At 41.5% G+C, this 23,457-nt stretch overlaps 1 protein-coding gene across 12 annotated transcripts in view; it reads left to right on the top strand.

Moving 5' to 3' along the window:
* Positions 1-23,457, top strand: part of LOC124307837 (atrial natriuretic peptide receptor 1) — a 136,409-nt gene that overhangs the window by 20,275 nt on the left and 92,677 nt on the right. The window contains exons 1-2 of one of the 12 annotated variants that reach the window (XM_046769967.1): positions 12,888-13,255; positions 17,069-18,067. The exons of 8 other annotated variants lie outside the window; for them this stretch is intronic. In XM_046769967.1, the coding sequence (XP_046625923.1) occupies positions 17,740-18,067 (328 nt within the window). In that variant the 5' untranslated portion in view covers positions 12,888-13,255; positions 17,069-17,739. Of the gene's footprint in view, positions 1-12,887; positions 13,256-16,948; positions 18,068-23,457 lie in introns of those variants that run through there. 3 more of the 12 variants (XM_046769966.1, XM_046769965.1, XM_046769975.1) reach the window with 3 other exon arrangements.

Here is a 23,457-nt window from a genome sequence, read left to right as displayed (position 1 = left end):
ATTCTTTCTGCTTCTCGATTCACGCGGATGTGTATCTTGCACTTTCGATGACGATGGATACCGTCGGTTGCTTTAAAATTATTGTAAAATCATCGTATTGACGACAATGCGAAATTGCCGCGCGCTGATAATTCAGCGAATATTTTCACGTCTTTGACCGGCGAACTTGTGTTTATTTATATATTTTTTTTTTATTCAATATAAATATTTCGTCGAGGTATTCTACTTGAAAATCTTTCCTACAGTATTGTAAGCTTGAATCTTCCACCGCCGCACCTGAATGGTTATATCTGGAGGAATTTTCCTTGATTAAATTCGCAAAATTTTTCGCCCGTAAAAGGTCGCATGTATAAAACACAATTTGAAGAGGGTGACGTTTGCGAAAAGTTGCTGATGGAACGTTTTATTCAATAATATGTATACATTTTTTTTGCGAACCCGGCAGTTTTATTGTCACAGTAATACGGACGGTCATTTGAAATTGATTTATATTTATGTATCGAAACGTACTAAACACTCGGGCGCCCTTGCAAATATTCCCTTCACTCCGGGGCGCGATATAGATTTGTGGCGATAAAAAGGAAACCGGTATTCGAAAGAAACAGGGCAAAACCGTCCCGGAAAATTCTCTAGATGATTTTTTTCTTCCTCCTCTTATTCTCTTAAAAAATTAACCGTATAAAAGTTTTTGCGACCGTGAGGATCTATCGCCGTAAAAGATAACGCCGCAGATCGTTTCGAAACGGATTTGAATCCAATTGCGATGAAAACTGTACGTTGCTATAAAACGCAAGGCTCAAACAATGCCTCATTTTACCTTCTTCGCCGTAATTCGTTCCGGTTCGTTATTATCTCGTTCTACCGATGCTCCGAATTATCTTTTTTTTTTTTACTTTTATTTTATTTATTTATTCATTTCGGACGCTAAAAAAAAATTTCCTCCTCCTCGCCTCGTATTCTAGACGCTTTTCGTTCTCCATCGTATCTCACCTCACGATCGCTCCCAAGAAAATCCGGAGTAATGCCCAAGGCGACAGTGAGTCGCGTTTGAGGGTTTCTAAGTGGTTTTAGTCAACGCTTGGAACTCCGCGATTCGCAATTCTGCACTCGTTCGCATCACTGCACGTTCCAATTTACACGGTGTAGTCAGGAGATCGTTTATCACGCCGCCTTCATCCGTATCCTTGACACCTTATACGTGTACAGACTCTACAGATTACGGATTTATACCGGCACTGTGAAATTTGTCGCGGAAAGTTCCGCGGGGTCGCGAAATTGTTCGACTCGACGAACTCGCCGTTTAATTACAAGTTTCGTCACAAATTTCAGACTACGTTAATCACAGCTACAATTCAGCTGATGATCCGTTAAATATCATTGTTTTGTACAGTTTGGCGAAGCGGATTATTTGATACCGCTGAACTTTGCGGTCACTTGTGCCGGTCGTATATTTGACGGTGAAATCGGGATTAAATTAGGCATAGAATCCGAAATTCCGTGTCTACCGTTACGTCCTCCATGACCGACGTATCCCATGATCAATAACTTCATTATACCGAAGGTCGTTCGATGCTCCGTATTCCTGATGACTACTCTGCATAGAGATCGAAGTTCGCGACGTTAACACCTCGATATTGCGGAGAGTCGAGTTAACGAGTCAAAAGTGCCGGGTCCGACTTTATCAGGCAGATAATTACACCTGGTTGTTCCGATGGGAACAAAGTAGAGGAATCCCCGCAGAATTTTGGCCGGCCCAACTTTTCACCCAGACGACGGTTAATTGAACCGTCGGGTGAGAGGAAAAACGGTTCGCGCTATTTAGTGGCCAGTAATAAAGTTGGCGCCTTTGGTCGGCTCGTTCTCATTCAAAGCTCATCAAATCCCCGTTAAGACCCCGCGTTATTACCTGTATTATATCGGTAATTGAACCTCCGCGTACGCTTTAATTTACGGCAAAACACGGAGGGTACTCGCATTGTTTGCCGCAGCCCTTGCAAAGTGGTTTTCGTGAATCGTGATCCCGAATCGCTGCTGCAGGCTCGACGAAAGGAGCGAGCTAGCCGCGGAGGTTTGACCAAAACTTTCCAGCTAGGATTGTTCGGCAACTACACGGTCAATATTGGCCCACCGCCAAGAGTTGGGTTCGGTTTCACGGATCGGCTCAGATCGTTGTTGGCGCAATCGGATCTGCGGATGCAGGTGAAGCTTTTCCCGTTTTCCAAACGCCGCGTCACGTCGAAGTCGAGGTTATCGCTTAACCGACGAAGGAGCTACTCGTCGGATTGGTTTATTCAAATAATCGAGCTCCGACATGGTCGATGTAGCCCATGGCTCTCCCACAGGCAGTTTGCTCTTCCGACTTCCAGGCTGTGAGTACAGGCTTTGTTGGCTTGATTTGGTTGGGTTTCGGGTTGGTGTGTATAAGCTGGGAGGGGGAGGCGTCCCATCGACTCCGACTTCGCGAACCTTGGCTATACATGGGCTCTGGGTACGACGAGAAAAACCCAAATTCCAGCTTAAACGAACCCATTCATTGCTTACCCGTCGACCCGAACCACGTCGATGAAAAACCTTGTGCAATTTTCCGACGAACACGATCAATGCCGGATGCTTCCTCTGTCCTTTTCAACCGTTCGGATCAAGCAGACGCCATCTTCATTCAGCACGTAATGATGATTGGAGGGATATTTTCACACGTGCGGTAAATTTTCTCACTTTCTGCATTCCCCGGGTCTCCACATTTTTTCGCTTGTTTCAATCCAGCTGATATCATCAAACAGTCTTCCAAATGCGTAAGATACTTTTCGCTTTTGGGTGGAAACTTTTCTGTCACGGGAATGAATTTACTCGGGAGATGTTTTGACAAAATTCGATCGTTTAGTGGAGTCTTGTGATTCAACCGCTTCCACGTCGTTATACATTGACAGCGTGTCAAAATCTGCTTAGCTGATCCTTTTCCAACCTCGGCTTTGTGCTCGATGCTTTTCGGCTACTGTTCCTCACGATTACTTTTATCATTAATTATGCAACATTCGGCAAAGAGTGGGCGAAGTAGCATTTGAACGACAAACGAGCCTTCGTGCTTTTCGTGTCGTGGAAAAAGGCTTTTCGTCACTCGCGTAAGGATAAATTTTACATCGGGTACGTAATCGTTCCTAAAACGCCTACGGGGTTGAACGTAAGCACGTGTCTACCTACCCTACTAAAATGTCATCTGTGGAATTTTCGCGTTTGTGATATACGGGAGAGGGAATTTAACTTTGATCTCGCGTTGCAGACTCGTTACTCAATTTCGGGAACAATATATCCTGTTTTCTTTTACAAGAAACGAAGAAGGGAATAAAAGGATGAAAAGGGAAATACAGACGCGATCGTCTCCGCTTTGTCGCAGCTGCGGCAACATTTTTTCTCATCCACTCTCTCTTGTCTCCTTTGAGAGAAGGCTGCCTTAATTCTATTTTCGATTCATATAAAAGGTATACACGGTTACCTCATCGGTTCGGATATAATTGGAGAGATTATTTCAGGAATTATCTACGTAATTCGTACCGGGGATACGATATATTCCGTGACCTTCAACTGCCGATCTTGAGAAGCCCGCAGGCTTAGTTTCGACCGTATATGGTTACAGGCATAAAACGTGTTCGGATAAACGAGTTCCTGAAATCGCCTCCCGGCCCTAAGAATTAACACGTTACGCGTTTTCACAATCGGTTTACGCGACGTTGGTTCCGAGTTAATTTAAGGCTGTTACAGTTGCGTGAAAATCCTTTAGTCGTACGGTGCTTGGATAATTCGGATCGACGTTAGTTTGGTGCTCCAGGGATCTCCGGTAATACATAAAATCTGTTGGATCGCAGCTGTTGGATTGAAATATTTGATAATGTCGGCCTGAACAGCGTGCGCAGTAGTAGGTTAGGGTTTCTAAAAATAGTCTTGATGTATTATATCAGTAAGACATTCTCTCGTCGGGTAAACCGTTCCTGAAGTAAACACACGTGGATCGAGCTTTTCAGATGAACGAGCAACTCGAGACGTTGTTAACATCCGAATAATAAGCCGTTAAAACGCTCGAGTCCGTTTTTTCTTTGCCTCTCTTCTCTCTTTTCGCTTTTTTCTTTTTTTTTTTTTTCTTTTGCCCAATGTCTCCGAGTAGCTACATCGTCAAACATAAATCGCTGCACTTCAGTGGATAAATTTTTCTTCCCTTTTTTTTTTTGTGAAATGTTCGATTCGGTGAACTTTGAGAGTGTAGGAAATAACCGTCTGAAAGGCCAAGAAGCTGGAAAAATGGTCGCGATTTGAAATACCGTGTTCATCCCATTTTGATATTTTTATACACCGAATATATTTCGTCGTCTCGAGAAGCTCAATTTTTCGTCCCTCTTTTCCGGCAATGTATTATGCATGGAAAAAACCTGCTCGCTAGGCGAGAGTTAAGCTTCGTTACGTCGAGAAAAATACATGGCGGGAAAAACGAAAGTGAAAAATGTTTATCTTACACACTTTCGGTACATAGAAGTTAAATATGTTGACTAAGAGGGTTGAAGTCAATTCGTTAAGAACAAAAAAAAAAATAAATAAAACGAAAAAGGAAATGCACGGTTTAATTCTAATCTTGCGAAATAATTAACGTCAATGTTTCAAACCTACATGTATATCGTATATTACACATACCGTGTTTCTCGATCAAGTTCTGTAAGCTTTCTGTGAATTCCAAAGTACCTCATTAACGAAATCTTTGTGAATTGTTCTGAATATATTACTTTAGAAACAAAAATCAGAGCGGTTTCTATTTGTTAAGTTCTGCACCGTTCTCGCTCCGAAAATTTGCCAGGCAGAAAAACGAGATACTTTCTTCTTACATAGCCGAAGTTGGTCGATCCTGACGTGCCAATACAAATACGAATATGTACTTCGAAACCTGGGTGAAATTTACGAAGCGTGACGAAAGGTCGAGGATAGCGTGTACGATAATACGACAAAGCTGAACAAATAAAATGGAAAAAAAGAAAAGTTTTCCTCCAAATTGAAACATGCGTGAGCAGAGAGTCGGCTTTCAGATGTCGGGCAGTGTGCGAGCGAAGGAAGTCGGGTTACCGGATCAACAGCTAAAAGCTTTTATCGAACAATCGGTACTTACGATTCGAATGAAACTAGACTGCGGATGCCACGACTGTTGTACGCGAGAGAGGAAAGAGGAAAGGGAGAGAGAGAAGAAAAAGGAAAAAAAAAAGGAAAAAAAAGGAAAACAACGGGAAGAGATGCGGGAGGAATTGTTTCCAGACTCGTTGAAAGAGAATCATGCGATTACGTGACGCGACAGCGAATTTCACAATTCGTCGATACTTTTTCCTCATCTCGAAAGTTCTGTTCTCACTATGACGCGAGAGCACGCGAAATTTGTATGTCGAGGGGTTGTTGGAGGAACGTCGCGGTGACGTTTCAATACCTGGGGTTGCCGACATCGCTGCAGGCATATTAAACGCAGCCAGCTTATAACTGAGGGACAAAAAAAAAAACATTGCATCGTGAATTGACTGTGCAAACAGAGGCGTCGTAATATGTTTAATACGTAGAGGTGAAGGTGCGGTGTCTCTTCCCCGTGTTTTAACCCTTTCGGTCACGCAATTCAGTTTTTCAGTTTACCAGAAAATGTGAAAAAAAATCAGGATTTTCCGTGGAATATGACAAAAAACGAATAACGGGACAAGTGCGAGTAGGATTCGCGTTCTGAGGGTTTCGTACAAACTTGATTGTTTTTCTTTTTTAAGCGGAGTTTTTCCTTCACTTGAGCCGCGAGACATTGCTGCTCTCTGTATTTCATGGTTCTTGGTCAACGGGAAGTACCCTAAAACTTTTGATGAGTTATTCCGCGAGTATTAGAACATGTGATGTGAATGGGCAAAATTTTTTACACAACCAAGGGACCGTAGACCCTGGTATTTGACATTAATTTCAACTCGATACCCTTAACCGTTCCCGAGGAAAAGGGTCTCGACAAACGGGCAGACAGACAAGGAAATGATTCTGTAAGGGTTCCGGTTTTTTATTTTTAAGGTACGGAACGCTAGAAATGACAAAACAAAAGAAATGAAAAAAAAAAAGAATATAATCCGCGAGTGAAAGCGTTAACCCCGGCTTTTACATTCTATGGACACAACAACGAAGCTCTCGAGTATGCAGAGTCAATTTCGTTTACAAGTTTGGTTTATACTCACTCAATATTAAAACCTGCTGAGGGACTGGTTTACCCTCGGAGATAATTTTTAGTGACACTGATAAATCGCGGAGCCGCTCTCTTTTCGTCAGCCTCGACTATTCCGCGTTCGAAGTCAACGACCGAGTTGACGTCGATTCGACGCTCGAGTTCATCGCCGGATTCTGACGATGCTTATTCTATACCACAACGATGTTATATATATACAAACTTGAATATACCGTGTCAGGATGATGAATTTCAATTTTTACCCCCTCAAATATATCCGATATCCTCAGCAGCACGCCAATGCGGATCTGCGTAAGTTAAATTTGAAATATTTACCTATCGAGTAGACTAGACGGTGCATCGACACTTGTTTATTTTCGCAGCTAATGAACCCGTGTTTTTCTCGATAACACGTGATAACGTTGAATGGTAGTCGATAATTCTTCATTTTGCGGATATCGTTTGATCTTCACGGTTTCGGTATATTGTCTTAATCGTCTAGCACTGATAGGCACGTCGTGCGATCGACTGATTCTTAATTTAAGCACCTCGGTCGTTTGATTTCGGATTCATTCTTCATTTTTGACGATGTAACGAAGCTTCGAAAAATGTCATCGTTGCGCTTCTACGAGCAACATTGTTATTATGGCTAGGGCAATATTGAAATAACAAATCTGCGAGCGCGAAGATCAACAACCGATCTGCATGTCCAACGAGACGAGCCTTTGTAAAATAAGGAAAGAAAGAAAGAGCAAATTACACTCGAAGCAAATAACCGTGCAGCCTAATTTACCATAGATTACCCTTTTCATTGACGAGTCGTGTACGTGACGAATGAATGTTCGAACGTAACGTCACAGATCCTGACCGATATTGACTTCCGATCGATTTTACTCTTTTCTTTCATCAGTCGGCAGACCTGTTGAACTGTATATATATATATATATATATATAGTTTCGGTGTTTGCCAATTACTTGAAAATGCTCTGCGTTCAAAGCAGAGCAGCGATGGTCAATGTTTGACTTTTCCCTTGTACAAAATGCGGGGTTGGGTAATTTGGAGAGAAAAAAAGAAACCCTCAGGCAAGCATCAGCTGGTGCTACACCTTCATTAGGTCTCGACGAGCACCGGCTGTTCAAGAACGACGTTGAGAGACTGATCAAGCTTGCAAGCTCGTTTCTTCCTTATTTCCTTTCGTTACTTTCTACAGCAGACTCACTGTCACTCCGTATTATTATCTCTTTGCGTCCGTACTTCCTGACTCGCGACAAAATTGAGCGGAAATTGGAGTTCGACATGTGGCGGAGGAATATACGAGCAAAGAGAAGCTCGAGACGAGAATCGTTGATCGCGAGGCAACAATTAGACGCAGATGCGTCTCAACCCGACTCGGAAATTTTGAGCAACCGGCAGTCCTTTCCCGAACCCGAAATTACCCCCATAGACGAACCTCGCGGCTGTTTCTTCAGTGCTGACACGTAGGAACGCGGGTTATCTGACAATGAGGGGAAATTAGCCTCACTGATGTGGAAAATCTGTGGAACACGATCGAGCTCCAGAGAGTTGGATCGGGGGGTGAAATACGATGATATCCGGTATATTAATCGGACGGACCAAAAAGCTTGGGAGCGGAGCTCGGAACTACTCGGGAAGTAAACTTGCGGGTTGGCGGTTTAACCGAAGTAATTTGTAGGTTCTAGTCTTGAGTTTCAATAAGGCTTAATTATACCGATGCTGATATACGTGGGCTTGAATCTGTGTAACCATTTTCAACGTCCTCGTGAATCTTGCTGATTGAATTCTGGTCCGGGACGAAGCTTCTAGCCGATCGACGCTGAACGCTTCGTTCAATTTCAATTTTTTGTTATCGAGTTACCGAGGCTTATGAATATCAAATATTACAAAGCAGCTGACTATTAAAATTTTATCCCGACATGAATAAGCACGTTAGGTATATTAGACTTGATCATCAGCCTTGTCGCGTTGCGGATGATTCCGTAGCTTAGTGAGCACGTATTTCTTTGTGATTTTAATTAAAAAGTCTCGCTCGGTCAATTCGAATCGAAGCGAAGTTTAAGTCTTGCATTTTATCATATACACACGATGAGGCGGACGATATGCGCACTTTGGAAAACGATTCTTCAGGTACTTCGTTATTCATGAAATCGATCTCTGTACAGAACAAGAGGGCTTCTTCTTCTTCTGTTGGCATAAAAAATTCTAACAAAAAGAGAATTTCAAGGGAATCTTTGATCATCCTTGAGTATGCTTTTCGTCTTCCGCCTTCCTTTATTCCCGAACTCCATTGAGAAATATGTCGAATTTGAAATACTTGTCGCTAGTGTTATTTTTTCTTTCCATTTACTCCTCGCAGCTGAAATTTCTACCGATCTTTGGTACTTGTCGAAGCTGGCTTGAATTATTTCCGACAGTTCTTCAAGTGCCTTTGCTATTCCATTAAGTGATATTGATTTTATCCTAGTATATATGTACGATATATGTATATATATATTATATACCCATGCAATATATCCATCCAAATCTACAGTAATAGATTATTTGTGCCGAGAAAGATTCTTTTCATTGAGTCACGCAACGAGCGTGCATGATTGATTTATAACATTTGTGCCTGTGTCCGTGCGTTTGAAGTGTCCGCCATACACTTCCACCAGTTTGCAAAGTTACTCAAACTGAATAAATATATTGAAATACATGAACAAATGATGCGCTTGACGCACGGGAATATTCTACATATACCTACGTACGAACTAGAAAAAAGATGTGTACATATATTTTATGGGTGGGTGGTTGATGCGAAAAATTTGGCCGATTCGCTTGATGGACAGTCATTATCAGTGCGTGTTAACATATATGTATATATTATATACCGTAATTAGGCGAGTGGTCATGACGACGGGCGTGATAGCTGCTGAAACCTAAGTCGAAGTGTTAAAATTGCAAGCTGAATGGATCCGCTGTAATGCTGATTGCGCAGAATTATTTACGGAACGTCATAAATTATATGCTGTTGTTGTCGTCGTCAAAGCGGTTTATCACCTTCTTCGGAGTCGTGACGAATTATCGTCAATATCTTCAACATTGAAGAGTATCGTGAAAAAATTGGCGATTGATTTTTCATTTGGTATATATTTTTCATTTCGATCGGACGATCCTTTGAATGTTTCGAAATTTTTCTTAAAAACCTTGTTTCACGCTCTGGTAATTATTCGCAAATTTTCACAAGTATAATCTTACGTACCGTTTGGTTTGAATCCACTTTCAAAAGCGTGCAGTTAATTGGCACAAATCGTGAGAAACTCTGCAGGTTACATTCACACCTTATAATTGGAAAATAATTTGTCACTTGTGTTACATACTCTTATCTTTGTAAAATCTATTTATAGTATAACCGTCGTACATACATTTGATATCTTTTTGTTATTTATCCGTACTATCGTTATCGATGATGACTCGAGTCTTCGGTTATCGATATCTTCTCCGCCCCGCGTGTGTGTAATCAACACGTCTGTCGATACCCGTTACAAATGGCAATGCACACACTCGAGAAACTGTGTATATGTATACAGACATTCGCTTACCTGGGATTAACCCGCGCCGTGGTTTCTCTCTTTTAGCTCAAGGTGGACTCGACTCGCCTAGAATCCAACCTTAAAAGGCTTTTCGCCGAGCTCGATGTTCCCTTTGATGTGGCTCAGTTTCACGGGCGACCGCTAATTACTTTACACGCGTCGCTCTCGATGCATCTAATTACACGATGCATCAGGTACAAAGTCCGCCGGACGCGCTTAGAATGGCCAAACAGAATTTACGCTCGATGGTCTTCGACCTTGACCTTGAAGTCCGGCAGTCCTAACTGTGTCGGAAAATTCAAATCGAAGGTTGATTACTTTTTTTTTTATCAATCGTGCATAAAACCTGATCGTCAACTTCGTCGCTCGTAGAATCGTCCGGCAAATTTCGTCGAGCTTTCACGTAAGGAGACTGTTTTACCGATCGGGTGGAAAGCTCTGTGAAAAATTTATCACACCTCTTATCGACCGTCGATATATGCCGGACGTTAAAAGCTCAGGACGTACCGGCAAAAGCTCCCTAACCCTCGGTCGATAAGAGCCGCGAGTTTGACTTTCGAGTCTCTATGCTTTCGGGCAGAGAACGATTTATCCTCGAGCTTTTACCGGCTGAAGGCTTTTGGACTCGCGGTAATGTACAGTCTGCCGCTTGAGGAGTAGAGTGGATTTCACCTTGCGAGCGTGATTTTTCTTCGAGGGTTGAAGTAATGTGGAGTTGGATCAAAAATTTTAGTTTCGGATTTCGCACAACTTCGTACGGTATAATAGAAATTTCGAGCTTGCAGGTTTACTATAAAAATGAAACTCAAGTGGACTGAAAAAGTAAGGGTTGTTTTTTTTTTTCGTTTCCAATGTGATTGGGTGCAACGATACGTAAATCTTGACAAAAGCCAAGCGATGTAAACGAGAAAAATAGGGTTGGGGTCTCGTTGACAATTTAACCCCCGATGTATTACCGTTCGTGTTTTTACCGATGTTTTTTGTACTTCGAAGCTAATGCATACATCAAAAGCACAACATTATTCCCGAGGATTAAAAATTAAACGAAAAAGAGTATGATAAATGGGGTTCCAGGCAATTTCACGTTTTTTTTTTTTTTGTACTTTTTTTTCTACTTTTCATCTTTTCCTACTTCCTTTCCTCTACGTGGAAAAATGCAAAAATCTTCAAAGAGAGTAAAAGGAGGAAAGAAAAATTGAGAAAGAAAAATTGAGAAAGAAAAGATTCCAATTTCAGATCCTTGAGTGAATTTCGTTTCGAGAGATTCCGAGCGCGGCGACTGATCGCTTTTCTTCGCTCAGGTGAAATTTCCACAGGAAACCTGAGTCAGCGCGTTTCATTGCCAGATACGCGATAAAAGTTTTTTAATTCTCCTCTTGCTTAACCCCGCCCTCTAATTCGCAAGTTTCGCGTGCCACTCCGAATAACAAAGTGCCGCCAGAGAATACTTTGATCTAAAAATTATCTCCACCAAAACTATCATCGATATAGGCAAGCACCAGCTATTATTAAGACTTAGCAACACATGTACGATGAAGTGAAGAAAATAAATTCACCACCAAGTTTTTACGTTTGCGCGCGTTTGTGTGTTTTCATATAATACGCAACGTCGATAATTGAAAATTGGAACGATAAGTTGGCCATTTTATACCCGCCTCATCCTTTGTGGTGCCAAGGCATAATAAGAGGTGATTTTTCCCCCGTCACTTCTTTCGATAATTTTTCCTTTCCACCCCGTCGACAAGCACCGATTAATCTGTAGAAATATATAAATTCGCCGAGGCGGCAAGTGAGAGGCGCAGCTTATTCGCGGGACTGCTTACTAACAAAACTTGAGGGCTGCTGTCGAGCACATAGGCATGTATACTTGTACATAGGTTGGGGGAGAATTCTTACAGGGAGTATCTAACCCGACGGAATTCATCAAACTCTCGTGACAAGTATTCGTAGGCGATAAATTTTCCCCCTGCCGTGCCTGCGAGATTATAATTTCCCGCTGATATTCTCGCGCCGGTTTTCCAGGACATTCTTACATAATATAAGGGGAATCCTCTTAACCAGAGGGTCGGTCCAATTTCGCAATTGATTTTCCGACGGATCGAATTATTACGCGGTTGCGAAAATCTACAAGTGAATAAATTTAATCGTTAGATTACGTGTATATTTTTCGCATCATCCTTTCACCCGTAAACGCGAGTCGCTTTAATATTCTCGGAACAACGACAATTTTTCCCAGCTTTCCGTCGTTCGATTTCAAACCCTCCGAATTCCGTGACAATCAATGTGCGTGCGGACGGAATCGGTGAACGAATCGATTTTGCGGTGATGAAAACGAGGGTTGAATAATGAAAGAGCACCGGCCACTTTTCCCTCCCAGTTTCGCGGTCATACGCGCACGAACGTCTCGAGCTTTGAGGGTTCCGATCATCCGCCTCCAACAATGCCGCTCACTTTCTTCCCCCGGAACAGCCGGGGTGTTCAATCGGTAAATAATACACAAGGATCGGCAGGCTTCATTCAGAGAGTACAAAGTGAATGACCGCGCTTTTTACGGCGCATGCGCGCAACGCGGTTTGGCGTACGAGCGACGATGACGGCGGGGAGGGATGAAGGGGCGGCGGGGGGGGGGGGGGGGGGAGCGAAGTGAGAGGCGTCGCGCGCTTGCAGCGACCGCTGATAGAAGAGCGAAACTTGGCGGCGAGATTCCCGCGTCTCAGTTTCAACCGCGCGGTCTGTAAGCCCGCTGCAATAATGTAGCAGTGACTGACGATCTGCCTATTTAGAGAGAAGGCGCGACGGAAAGACTAGGGAAAGAGAGGGGGAGAGAGAGAGAGAGAGAGAGAGAGAGGGAAGGAAAAAGAGAAAAAGGGACAGATCCGTCACACGGGGTTGAAGTTTGATTTTATTCTTAATTCTCGTATATCGGGGGTTGAAACGAAGTGCGGGTTTCTTTTTTTTTATTTTTTTTATATATATACACATATGTATTTGTATGAATAAAATAAAACCAAGAAACGGAACACAGAAACGATGGAAAAATAAGCGTGTTTTTGTTATTTTATTTTTTTTTTGTACGATATAATGCGACAATGAAAGTTTGTTTTGTCGCAAATGGCGAGATATCGGAATAGTGTTCACGGTTTTTTATCCTCGTGTCGTTGGCTCGAAGTTAAACCTGGATAAACAAGTGATTTTTATTTAGATCTTCGATTTCGTTACATCGTGTTTCGAGAAATTGTAATTTTTTTAAATTCATTTCTTATCAACATGAAATTACAATCTTGTGAATTATTTAGTCACTCCTGTCATCTTCGAGCCGCGATATACGCGAGTTTGAAAAGTGCAAAACTGATTGTAATTGGCAAAAAGTATCTGTGCAGTCAATCGGTGTTTTTATCACTTCTTCTTCGCCGTTTTATTGCTCCAAAGAAACTTTACTCAGGCGATTTGTCAAAGGTATTTTATAAGTGCATGAGTGTGATAGATTGTGATTATATCTGAAAATAACGAAGAAGCTTAAGAGGGAACAGAATTTTCTGCTTTCAAGTTTGTCGATAAAATTCATTATTCACGGTGTAAGGAGACGAGAGAAAAAAAGAAAAAAAAAAAAAAAAACGAAAACGATTCAGGTTCGGTTGAAAAATTTGTTCACTTCTTACCTTTTGTATTAAAGTCTGAAAACGTGTCTAGTAGATGAATAAAAAAATAAAAATAAATAAATAAAAATTATCTGTCAACCAAAACATTTTTTCGTATACTTGAAACGCGCGCGTGGCTCTGCGAATTGTGCAGAATACTTGGCTTGATTCTCGAGTGTTTGTGTCGAGAGGAAATAGCGAGCAAAATTATATATTTCCCAGTGAGCGTATGTAAGCCGTGAGATAGAGAGCGAAAGGGAGAGAGAGAGAGAGAGAGTGAAATCTAATGGGGTACCATTGACTTCGAGATATTTCGCGGCGGCGTTATTATTCCAGAATCCAGATCCCCAGCCTCCGTCTGTTCCCGTTTCGTTCGCGACAGTCCTCGGTAACCTCGCATAACTCCAGGGTGATTTTCACGGTTTGTGCTTTCAACCCCTTAAACTTCCTCCTCGCCGCCTCGACGCGATTCCGACTATAATTTCCGCCGAGAAAGATCGGGAAATAGGGAATGGGGTTGGAGAAAAAAAAAAAAAAAAAACGGGAGAAAAAGTGACGAAGGTGAACAATAATTACGTGAGATTAAATTCGTTGCTCGTTAATTGAGACGTCGAATTTTCTTCCATCAGTGAATAGAAAAGTAAAGTAATGACGAAAAGAAAAGAAAATATTATTCTTTGCTCAATTATTTGTACGCGAATTTATCTATTTTCTTAAACTCTTTAGGCCAGACTGTACGCTCGATGCATCTTCAACTGCGGTTTCACAAGCGGCTTGATTAACCCCAGCTGTGTTTTCTTTTGCGTTTTTTATTCCGTACGCGTAACTTCTCGCCACGCGTAACACCGGCTACTCGATATTCAAGCCCCGAACTGAACTGTTAATTTTTTATCGGCTCTATTACAGAGTGTTGCGAAAAGGGGTGGCGGGGTTGGTCTTCTTCGATTATCGCTGGTCAAGGATAGCCAGCGAAAGAAATAGAAGTGGCGTAGAAACAGGGGGCGAAATACAGGCAGACGGGAGAGTGAAAATATAATCATAAATGAAGCTGAATCGAGCAATAAATTTAACCAGAACCGGGAATTCAATTGCCAGTCTATAACGGAACCCGTTCTCCGGTCCGAGGAAATTTAGAGGGTTTTCTATCTTCCGAATCGTCCGGATTCAGTTTCGTGTCTCGTGACGGGCTTTCGCTCCTTCCGAACACGACCACCTTATCCTTCAGGGCGAGGGAACGATGAATATTCATTAGTTCGCGTAATCAGGAATTTATTACGCCTCTGTGAAATATACATAATATTCGGTATATTTTGTTGAAGGAACGAGAGACTTGCGCGGTAGTTTATAAAATAAAATTAAACAAGATACAATACGGAGAAAATGAATCAAGAATTTATAAATAATCGATTTCTTCAACCGTGGAGAACATTTTCCTCAATGCGCCAGGTTTCCCAACTTTACGCAACGTCGAATCGTTCGATCATATATTTCTGCGAGAGAGCCGCGCCTCTAGCGGCAACGTCCGAACTAATCGACGTTCTATTCTGTTGGTGAGAAATCGTCGATCAACCATCGTACCCGAAGCGAAACTTTACAGTTTATTTCGCTTATGTATTACTCACGATAAAGCGTCGTCCGCGTCTGCAAGTTCGTTAAAATTTTATTATCCCTCTCGTATAAATTCATACATGTGTAACGATAATACGCGCAGCGTTGTGCAGTTATAATTTCAATACAAACAATGAACCAGACATGCGCTTTATGTTTCACTCCGGAAGATCATTTTCTCAGTTCGCGTATTATTGCCAGCGGAGACACAGAACTCGCCCGTTAATACGCCCGCTACTTTTGCTAATGAAAATTAATTTGCCAAGTAATCTCGAGACGTTTATCTGCTCGCCCGCAATTCTACCGCGTTACATTTATTATATCGCTAGGATTTGCAATTGTGCAGCTTTTTTACGATTCTAACGACAAGGATAAACACGATTTTCGCGCTGCAGTGCAAAGGTAGAATAACGTCTGACGTTAATTTTTTATCTCATATTTCTTGCTCGTATACGGGGTGTAGAATAACTCGATATTCGCAGGGATCGGAAGCCGTAATATATTTATATACGAATCGATCGTGAATTTAATTTATCGTCCATTTCTGATGTTTACTCGAACGAAGAGGGGATAAATTTTTGTCAAAGGAGCCGTTTTCCCTGTCCTCGAGATCGGGCGCCGGCTGATTTTTATCCTCATTTTTATGCTCCGAGCTTCCGAAACCGAACCCTCAGTTCCGCGTTTTCGTAATCGTTATCGCGTTGTAGTATGCCGGAAGATTTCGCAGGGCGATTGGGTTTCGGAAAGGCTCGCCGTACGCGTGTGTGTGTTTTCGGTGCGCAGCGTGCGAATCAGAGAGTCGAGAGCCGCGACAAGCGAGTGTACGATAAAAGTTGAACAATAATTTTGGGAGAGAAACGTTGCAAGGGTGCGTGGAAAACGCGACTCCACGACTTTCATCCCGATCGGTATGCATTCGCTGAAAAATTCGAGGAAAACGTTGACTGTGAAATTGTCGTTGCGGCCGTAGGATAATAACGTATAAAACATGCGTAAACAATTCACAAGGATATCAATTTCCGTAGTGTTTCGGTTTAATTTCCGTCTCGCAACACCGCGGGGTGGTTGAAACCCTTATTACCAAGCTTTATGCAGCAGCGATCTTTCTTCCCTGCGGGCAATTACCGCTTCGGTTATTTCTTCATTGGCGAAAGATGTGGCTAAAAAGAGAAGTGAAAATCGGTATAAGCGGGGATGCAGGGACAAAAAGGGAATAAATAGATTGGGGAGTATAAAAAAAAAAAAAAAGAAATCTATCAAGCCAACCACCAGCTGCGGACCGTCGCTGCCGATGATCGACTAGATACGGAACATGCGCTCGGCTATCCACACCTGTCTAATCGCCAAAAAAAAAAAAAAAAAAAACACAGATTAGACGATAGGGCGAGGGGGGAGAGCTGCAATAAATAAATAAATAAATAAATTGAACGATAAAAGAAAAAGGGACAGAGCTGTTATGCTAATACGTTTTATCTAAGCCGATCCGATCGCGATTGGAGGAAATCGATGGCAGGTGGCCGGCGTAATTTTGTTTGATGAAATTTTTTACGCCCGAAGTAAAATTAAGGTAACGACAACAGGTGAATTCGCTGAAACAACGCTGCGCGATGGTGTGAAGAAAAAAAAAGAGGGAGAAAAAGATGCGTATGTGTGTGTGTGTGCCGTATGTTTGTACGTATAAAGTCAGTGACAGCTATTAGGCGTGGATGGATTACGACTCGTGTCTCTCGTTCGGGAACGAATCAATTTTACTCTCTGAACGGTCGGAACGGGTGTTGGTGTTTAAATTCGGCTGATGAATGAATTCTTGTTGTTGAGCGCGCGCGTTTTTGCTGTCTTACACGTGTGCTGCCTCGACAAACTTGATACTGAATTTCGTTTCTCTCTTCTTCTGGTCCGTCAGGTCTTCTGAACTTTGAAATTTTTAAAGTAAGGTAATCGATACGCGGCCGTGCGAGTGAATCGTACTTGCGAGCGTGCGTGTGTGTGTCTGTGTTTGTGTAAAAATTGATTGTTGTTCAAGTACGCGTAATGACAGTGACGTAACTATCTGTATAATCTGCAAAGAATTAAACGTAAATAAATAAATTAATTATTCTAATTCAATATGTGGAGTGGATCTGTGATTTATTTTTCGATTTTTTAATACCTGTAATCGTCGTTTATTCGTGAATAATAATCGTGCTTCGAAACGAAAGTACAGTGGTATGTTCACCACGTACAAAGAATTTCAACTAGCGACGAAGAATCGGAATACAAACGAATCGTAAGACGAAATTATGATATTGAAATTGGGGAACTTGTACGCTTGTTAGAAATAAGAAAAAAAAAACGGTATACGCTAAAACTATAAATATACGTACTCCATAGTGAAATAAAATCGATGTTTGATGAAATAAGATGATTGAAGAACGTCAGTGATCGATGGTGTAAAATTGCTATGAATAATCACGGGGGTGAAGGTACAACGTAAAAACTACCCCGAACGAGACAATCATGAACGATAATCCGAATCGAATGAAAAAAACAACAACAATGAACGTGACAACGACAATCGTCTAGGTCCAGGATCGATTTGTCAACCCGATCACCGATCCTCACCGCAAGTATATTTATGCCTGCCAATAAGTTCGTCGGTCAGGCAGCGAAGATCGTCTAGAAATACAGGATCAAGAGTTCTTGGATCGTGCGATCATGACTCGCGCAACGCTGTCGAAGATCGTCTCGCTCGTCTTCTCGATCATCTCGATCCGCGCGGCTGTCGTCGAGTCGGTCGTCATTCACGCGGACGGAAACCGCAGCCTCGGCGTCGTCAAGCTCGCCGTGATCGCCCCCCAGGATTCCCACCACGAGCAAGCCTTGCCTCGCGTTTTGCCCGCCGTCCAACTCGCCGTGAAATTCGTCAAGTCGCCGAAGGGCCCGCTTCCCGGTTGGACGATCAACGTCGAGTACAGGGACTCGCAGTGCTCGAGCACCTTCGGGCCCCTCGCCGCCTTCGATTTCTACATCAACAAGACCGCAGGTCAATTTATTCCGATTAATCGTCAGAGAGCTTTCGAGGAAAAACTCGGCTATTCCTTGTCATTTTTACACCTTTGAAAATCGTCAGCAATTTTCACACGATTTTTCGAACACTCGGTGGATATTTCGTGGAAATTTTGAGCTCTGGTTTTTAGTCGCTTGTTGCTGATTTAGATTGATAATTTTGAGAACGATTTTCATTTCCTTTCTTTGATCACAAATTGATTGAAATTTATTTTAAGGGTTATTAATTATACCAGAGATTTTGATGGGAAAATATCTGGTCATTGAATGTGAAATCATGTCGGAAAGGGAATTTGTTCTATCGTTCAATCGGTTCGTCCAACAGATTTATATTCGATTATAATACAACCGCTTTAAACTATAATTGACAGGTTTTTTTTTCTAGATTACAGTACAAGTTTGATTACAAGAAAGATACACAATTTATACATATACTTGTACAGGATTGAAATCTCGAACGAATGTATATTCTGCGTGAGTTGAAATGCCGTGCAAGCTCGATCGTTGTTTCCGGTTACAAAATGCATATTAAAGTCCACGTTGCTCGTGATCACAAAGCTAATCAATTTCTTCGTTGAAGATAAAAAAGATCGTTAATCGAGATATTAAAAATATCCCCTCATTGCGGTCGATTCATCGAGTCTGTTGATCACGTTGCAGGATTGCGTTTGATATCGCATCACGGTTAAACGATTTCCAGACGTTCGATCTTGACCCTCGAGCACCGCGAGTGGGAAAAAGAAACAACGCGAAGAAAATAAAGAAATCAGAAACGAGTAGTCCAATATGAAACAAAAACTAACTCGATTACGTGCCAATTAACGAATCGCCGCGATTTCGATCTCGTGCCGTTAATACACATTCGATTGAGATACGTAATCAAAGACACGCAAACTTCTGTCACACGATTTATGGTAAATCGCGCAATTGAACACGGAGAAAAGATGACGACGTGTATAATTGGTACGACATATCTGCAGTATATATGCTGACTAACTAACGGTTATCGCCCAATTCATTGCAATTTGTAAATCAGCGCACACCTTGCGTTGCAAAAAACACGTCTCTGCCCCTTCGTTTCTCCCTGCGTCAAGCTCGGTAAATTCTAAATCCATTAAATCGATCGATCATCGTCGCCTGGGTATATCTGGTATGCTAATGCCTGCACGCCGATGCCTCATCCCGTCGAATCATGTAATATTATATTTCGAGATATCAGGTATTCATCGAGTGGAAATTGTTCGTGTACACACGGATGTTTTTGGCGTATCGTTTATCTACCGAGATATTAATTATATTCGCAAATGAAAATATACGATACGATTATATCGTTCTTTGATTTCAACTACGGGATACGTTGTTTCTACCTTATAATTTCCTCTCTCTTTCCCTCTCTCTCTCTCTCTCTTCTATTTTCACAGTAAACGAATGTATTCGCAGCAGGTGATCTGAGGAGCCGCAGCCTTATAATTATACACGTTTGATGACGGAATTTAATCACTCGAAGTTACGCGTTAAGTGAGACTAAACGTTTCGCGTTACTTTTTTTTTTACTCTTCTTCTTGTGTCGAGAGTTTCACTCTTGTAAAACATGTTATATTTTAAACGCTGTGTTAACATGTCTCCTTGTACGTACATATATTGTATTGTATATATATACATATATATATACACACACAGGGTTCAAGAAGCTCGAAGCCTCTCACGAAATTTTGACCAGTTCCAATGTATAATTTACAAGTAGATTAGAATTAATTGAGGGAAATTGTCTAGCGGGGAGTAAACCAGTATAATTATTTTAATTGCCTTTTATAGTCCCTTATACACTGCTGCTCCTCTAGTCCGAACCGATGTTTCGTTATTATTAGTGTCGTTGTTATTATTACTGATGTTTTTTTTGCTTTTTTTTTTTTTTAAATTATATTTATTACTATCGTCACTATCGTTATTATTATTTTACAAGTCGTTCAATTACTAGATGCAATCGTTATCGTAATCCTGATTTACGTTGTAGGTACGTACATTTGTCATAACTCGCAAGACATTTGATATATTAGTTTGTTTTCGTGTTACAACTGTGTGTTACGGGTATATCTATACATACAGGTGTATACCGTCTGCGTATGATCATTGTTCGGTAAATGAAATTCTGTCGGGAATTTACGTTTCTGTATAATACGGCAGCTTGTGTCGCGAAGAGAAATCCGTATATTGTAATATACGTGTGTATGTGCGTGGAGAATTTTATGGATTTCTTATCGCTGAAGAAATATGACAAACGAGTTTAATTCAGGATCCCTGAAAGAGGCAGACGTATGTACGATACGTATATGTATAAAGCGAGAGTGAGAGAAAAAACTTGGAGATGGTCGGCGAAGGCTTAGAATATCAGATATCAAAGATCGAAATTTTCGAAACACGACGATGATAATTTATACACGCAGCAACTGTATCGCCGTAAGGCTTGTGTAAGAAATGATTTTTGCAACCCACTCCGTCGACGCGAAGCCAAGAGAAAGAATGAGAAACAAAATAAACTAAACCTCGAGGAAGATGAATTTTGACGCAAGATCGTTATTTGCGATTTGTCTGTTTTGTTTTTTCGAAAACTTTTCAACGCACAAATTATCGACGATCACGTGAATTCGAAACAATTCGTTGACCAAATTCTCATGTAACAACGGTTTGTCCTTGTTGTGTGACACTCGTGAAATAAATACCGCTGCACTTTAATCTTGTATCGCGGTGTCACGTTTTCTTACAATAAACGGAACTTCCACGCCCGTAACACTCTGACAGATTCGGGGCGAAAAATTTACTATTCGACGCTCGATGTTCGCTCTACGGATGAGATATTTGCCACTTGAGACGACGGAATATCTGCATTCGAGTGGCGAAAATGACAATAGCTAATTCACCGACGCCTGGCCTTGTCCTCCATTCGCTTATCGCGAATGTTCTCTTACGTCTGCAACGTGGAACATGATTTTTCTTCTTGGCGTCCCCCTCGTTTGCTGTATTTATATATATATACACACACATATTATACGTACATTCTCGCAAAATAGACGACTTCTTTTATCATCATATTCCACGTGTGCGAAGATTATACCATGAACGACGTAGTCTTTCATACGTAGGTACCAACGTGTTATAAACCTTATCTTCGTGAGGTTTGTATTTTTTATAACAGGTACGGAGTTCTTTATTGATATTTAATTTTGTACATTTTTATATCTACGAATCTGAGCAATGATTTTTTATTCCTTCTTCCCAAAAAACAAAATAAAACAAACAAAAGATATCGAAATCTATCAGAATATCCGAACATTAGTTATTACGAAAACATTCGAAACGTGTTTCATTGGACAGGAATTTTCAAATATCATCGAGATACTTTTTTTTTTCTGACGAATCGATTTTTCGTGAAAGTATATATGTTACAATGGTAGAGAATTTTTTGCGAAAAGGTTGAAAATTTTGATCGTCAGATATTTTGAAAACTCGTCTGTACGCTTTGATCGCGCATAAGTTCACGGAAAATTGGCCATTTCCTTTATTGTCCCGGAGACCTGTGTATTATACTACGTGTGAAACATCAAAGACGTTACATGTATGACTTTGGATTTTTATCATGCTTCAGGGGAATGGAAAAGCCGTTTTCTTTTTATTCTCAAAGAAGCGATGCAACCGCAATTCAATCGTAATCTTAAATTCCGTAATCGTAAATTCCGAATCACCTCGCACGAGGAAACGAAAAAGTGGGAAGAAAATTGTAGCCCCGCAGGTAAAAAGGAAAAACTGTGCAGGAATCCAACGCAGAACGAGGTTCTTATCGTGACGCGTCGTTTCTTGACGTACAAACGCGGTGTGTGCAGCATTCGGCTTAGTTAATCATTTTAATTAGAGTCCATTTGTCGGGCACGCATTTCGCTCTGTATTAACCGCGGCGCGGAATCGTCACGATCAGGCCGCTGTCCCTCCTCGTCGTGCGTCTGGTGAAAAAGAGGACTATTTTTACGGCAACGTGACGTCACCGTTTCGCAGCTGCAGCAACCGGCGGCACAACCAGAGTCGTGACATCGAGTCTCTCCCTTAATTTCGTTTAATTACCCCCCCGGCGTCGACCGGCAGCCGCAGCTTCGTATCTCCGTAAATTGTTATACTACGGGTTAATTTAAACCAACCCGAGCCTTTTCCACCGTCGTCATACTCCTGGCATCTCGACAAATTTCTATACAAATATTATACGTATACGGGTGCGTATGGATCTGGTGGATAAACAGATGTTATTCAACGTGGAATGGTACCTACGTCGTCTACTTACTAGGGTTTGAAAAAGGGTTGCGAGTCGAGCACGCGTCTCGTTTTTCTGCGGGAAATTAGGAGATAGGGGGGGAAAAAAACGCGTCAAAGCGAAAACGGCGTGTCTTACGAAGAGGAGAGATTGCACGGAAAGAAAAATATTTTTCGATTTAAATCTACAGCAATTGCGGTAAGATTAAGAAATTCGATAATGAGAGTTACGATATGCGGATCTACCACGATTTATGTAGATTTCAATCCAAAGAAGCGGTGGTCGTATATTCACATTACATTTTTTTCCGTCTGTCTTACGGAGTCCAATTTGACCGACCTTTCAACCTTGCAAGAATCGACTGGTTTTGCTGAAAAATTACGTAAATCGTGCTTTTTGACGTTCATAAACGATGAACATCCATTACGAATCTTCCGAAACCTCTCGAAGTCGTTAAACGGTACGACGGAACCTCGATCAACCGAACTAATTGTGAAAATAAATCGGATAACCGAAATGCAATTTTTATCTCAAGGTATAATAATACATACAACACGAATTTAAATCGACGAACAGTCCGCATTAAACGTCTTGCACTTAAACAAATAGATATCGAACCTCTTTCAGACACCGAACGATTATTTTGTTACTTTGGTTTTGTACGTTCGTCTATTGTCAATTGACGAACGGCTGTTCCGCATTTTTTAGCATCAACAATGTATTTTTTGAGCCAGGGTTCGGATAAATCAACTCGTGGTTCGGATAATTTTTTAATAAAAAATAACTAAATAAACACGATAACGGATATTTGCATTTGCATCCACAGCGGTAATAAATTCTCGTTGAACTGTAAGGAATGATGAAAAATATTCGAAGGCGCGAGCTAAATTCGTTGTTAAATAATGATAACCCAGCCTGCGATTATTGTTGTCCGATAGACAGGCGAGCGAATGCTTCGGGTGGCATCGATTAGCTGTCGTTCACCGCGAGGTTCAGGCACGGCGGGCAGCTCGGGGCGTTCCTTAACTTCATCCCCTTCATCCCCTTTGATGGTAACTCTGATCGCGTTT

This window comes from Neodiprion virginianus, chromosome 6, assembly GCF_021901495.1.
Source record: "Neodiprion virginianus isolate iyNeoVirg1 chromosome 6, iyNeoVirg1.1, whole genome shotgun sequence".
Classification (NCBI taxonomy): domain Eukaryota; kingdom Metazoa; phylum Arthropoda; class Insecta; order Hymenoptera; family Diprionidae; genus Neodiprion; species Neodiprion virginianus.
Note: the sequence above shows the minus strand (reverse complement) of the source record. Positions and strands in the feature narration are given on the sequence as shown.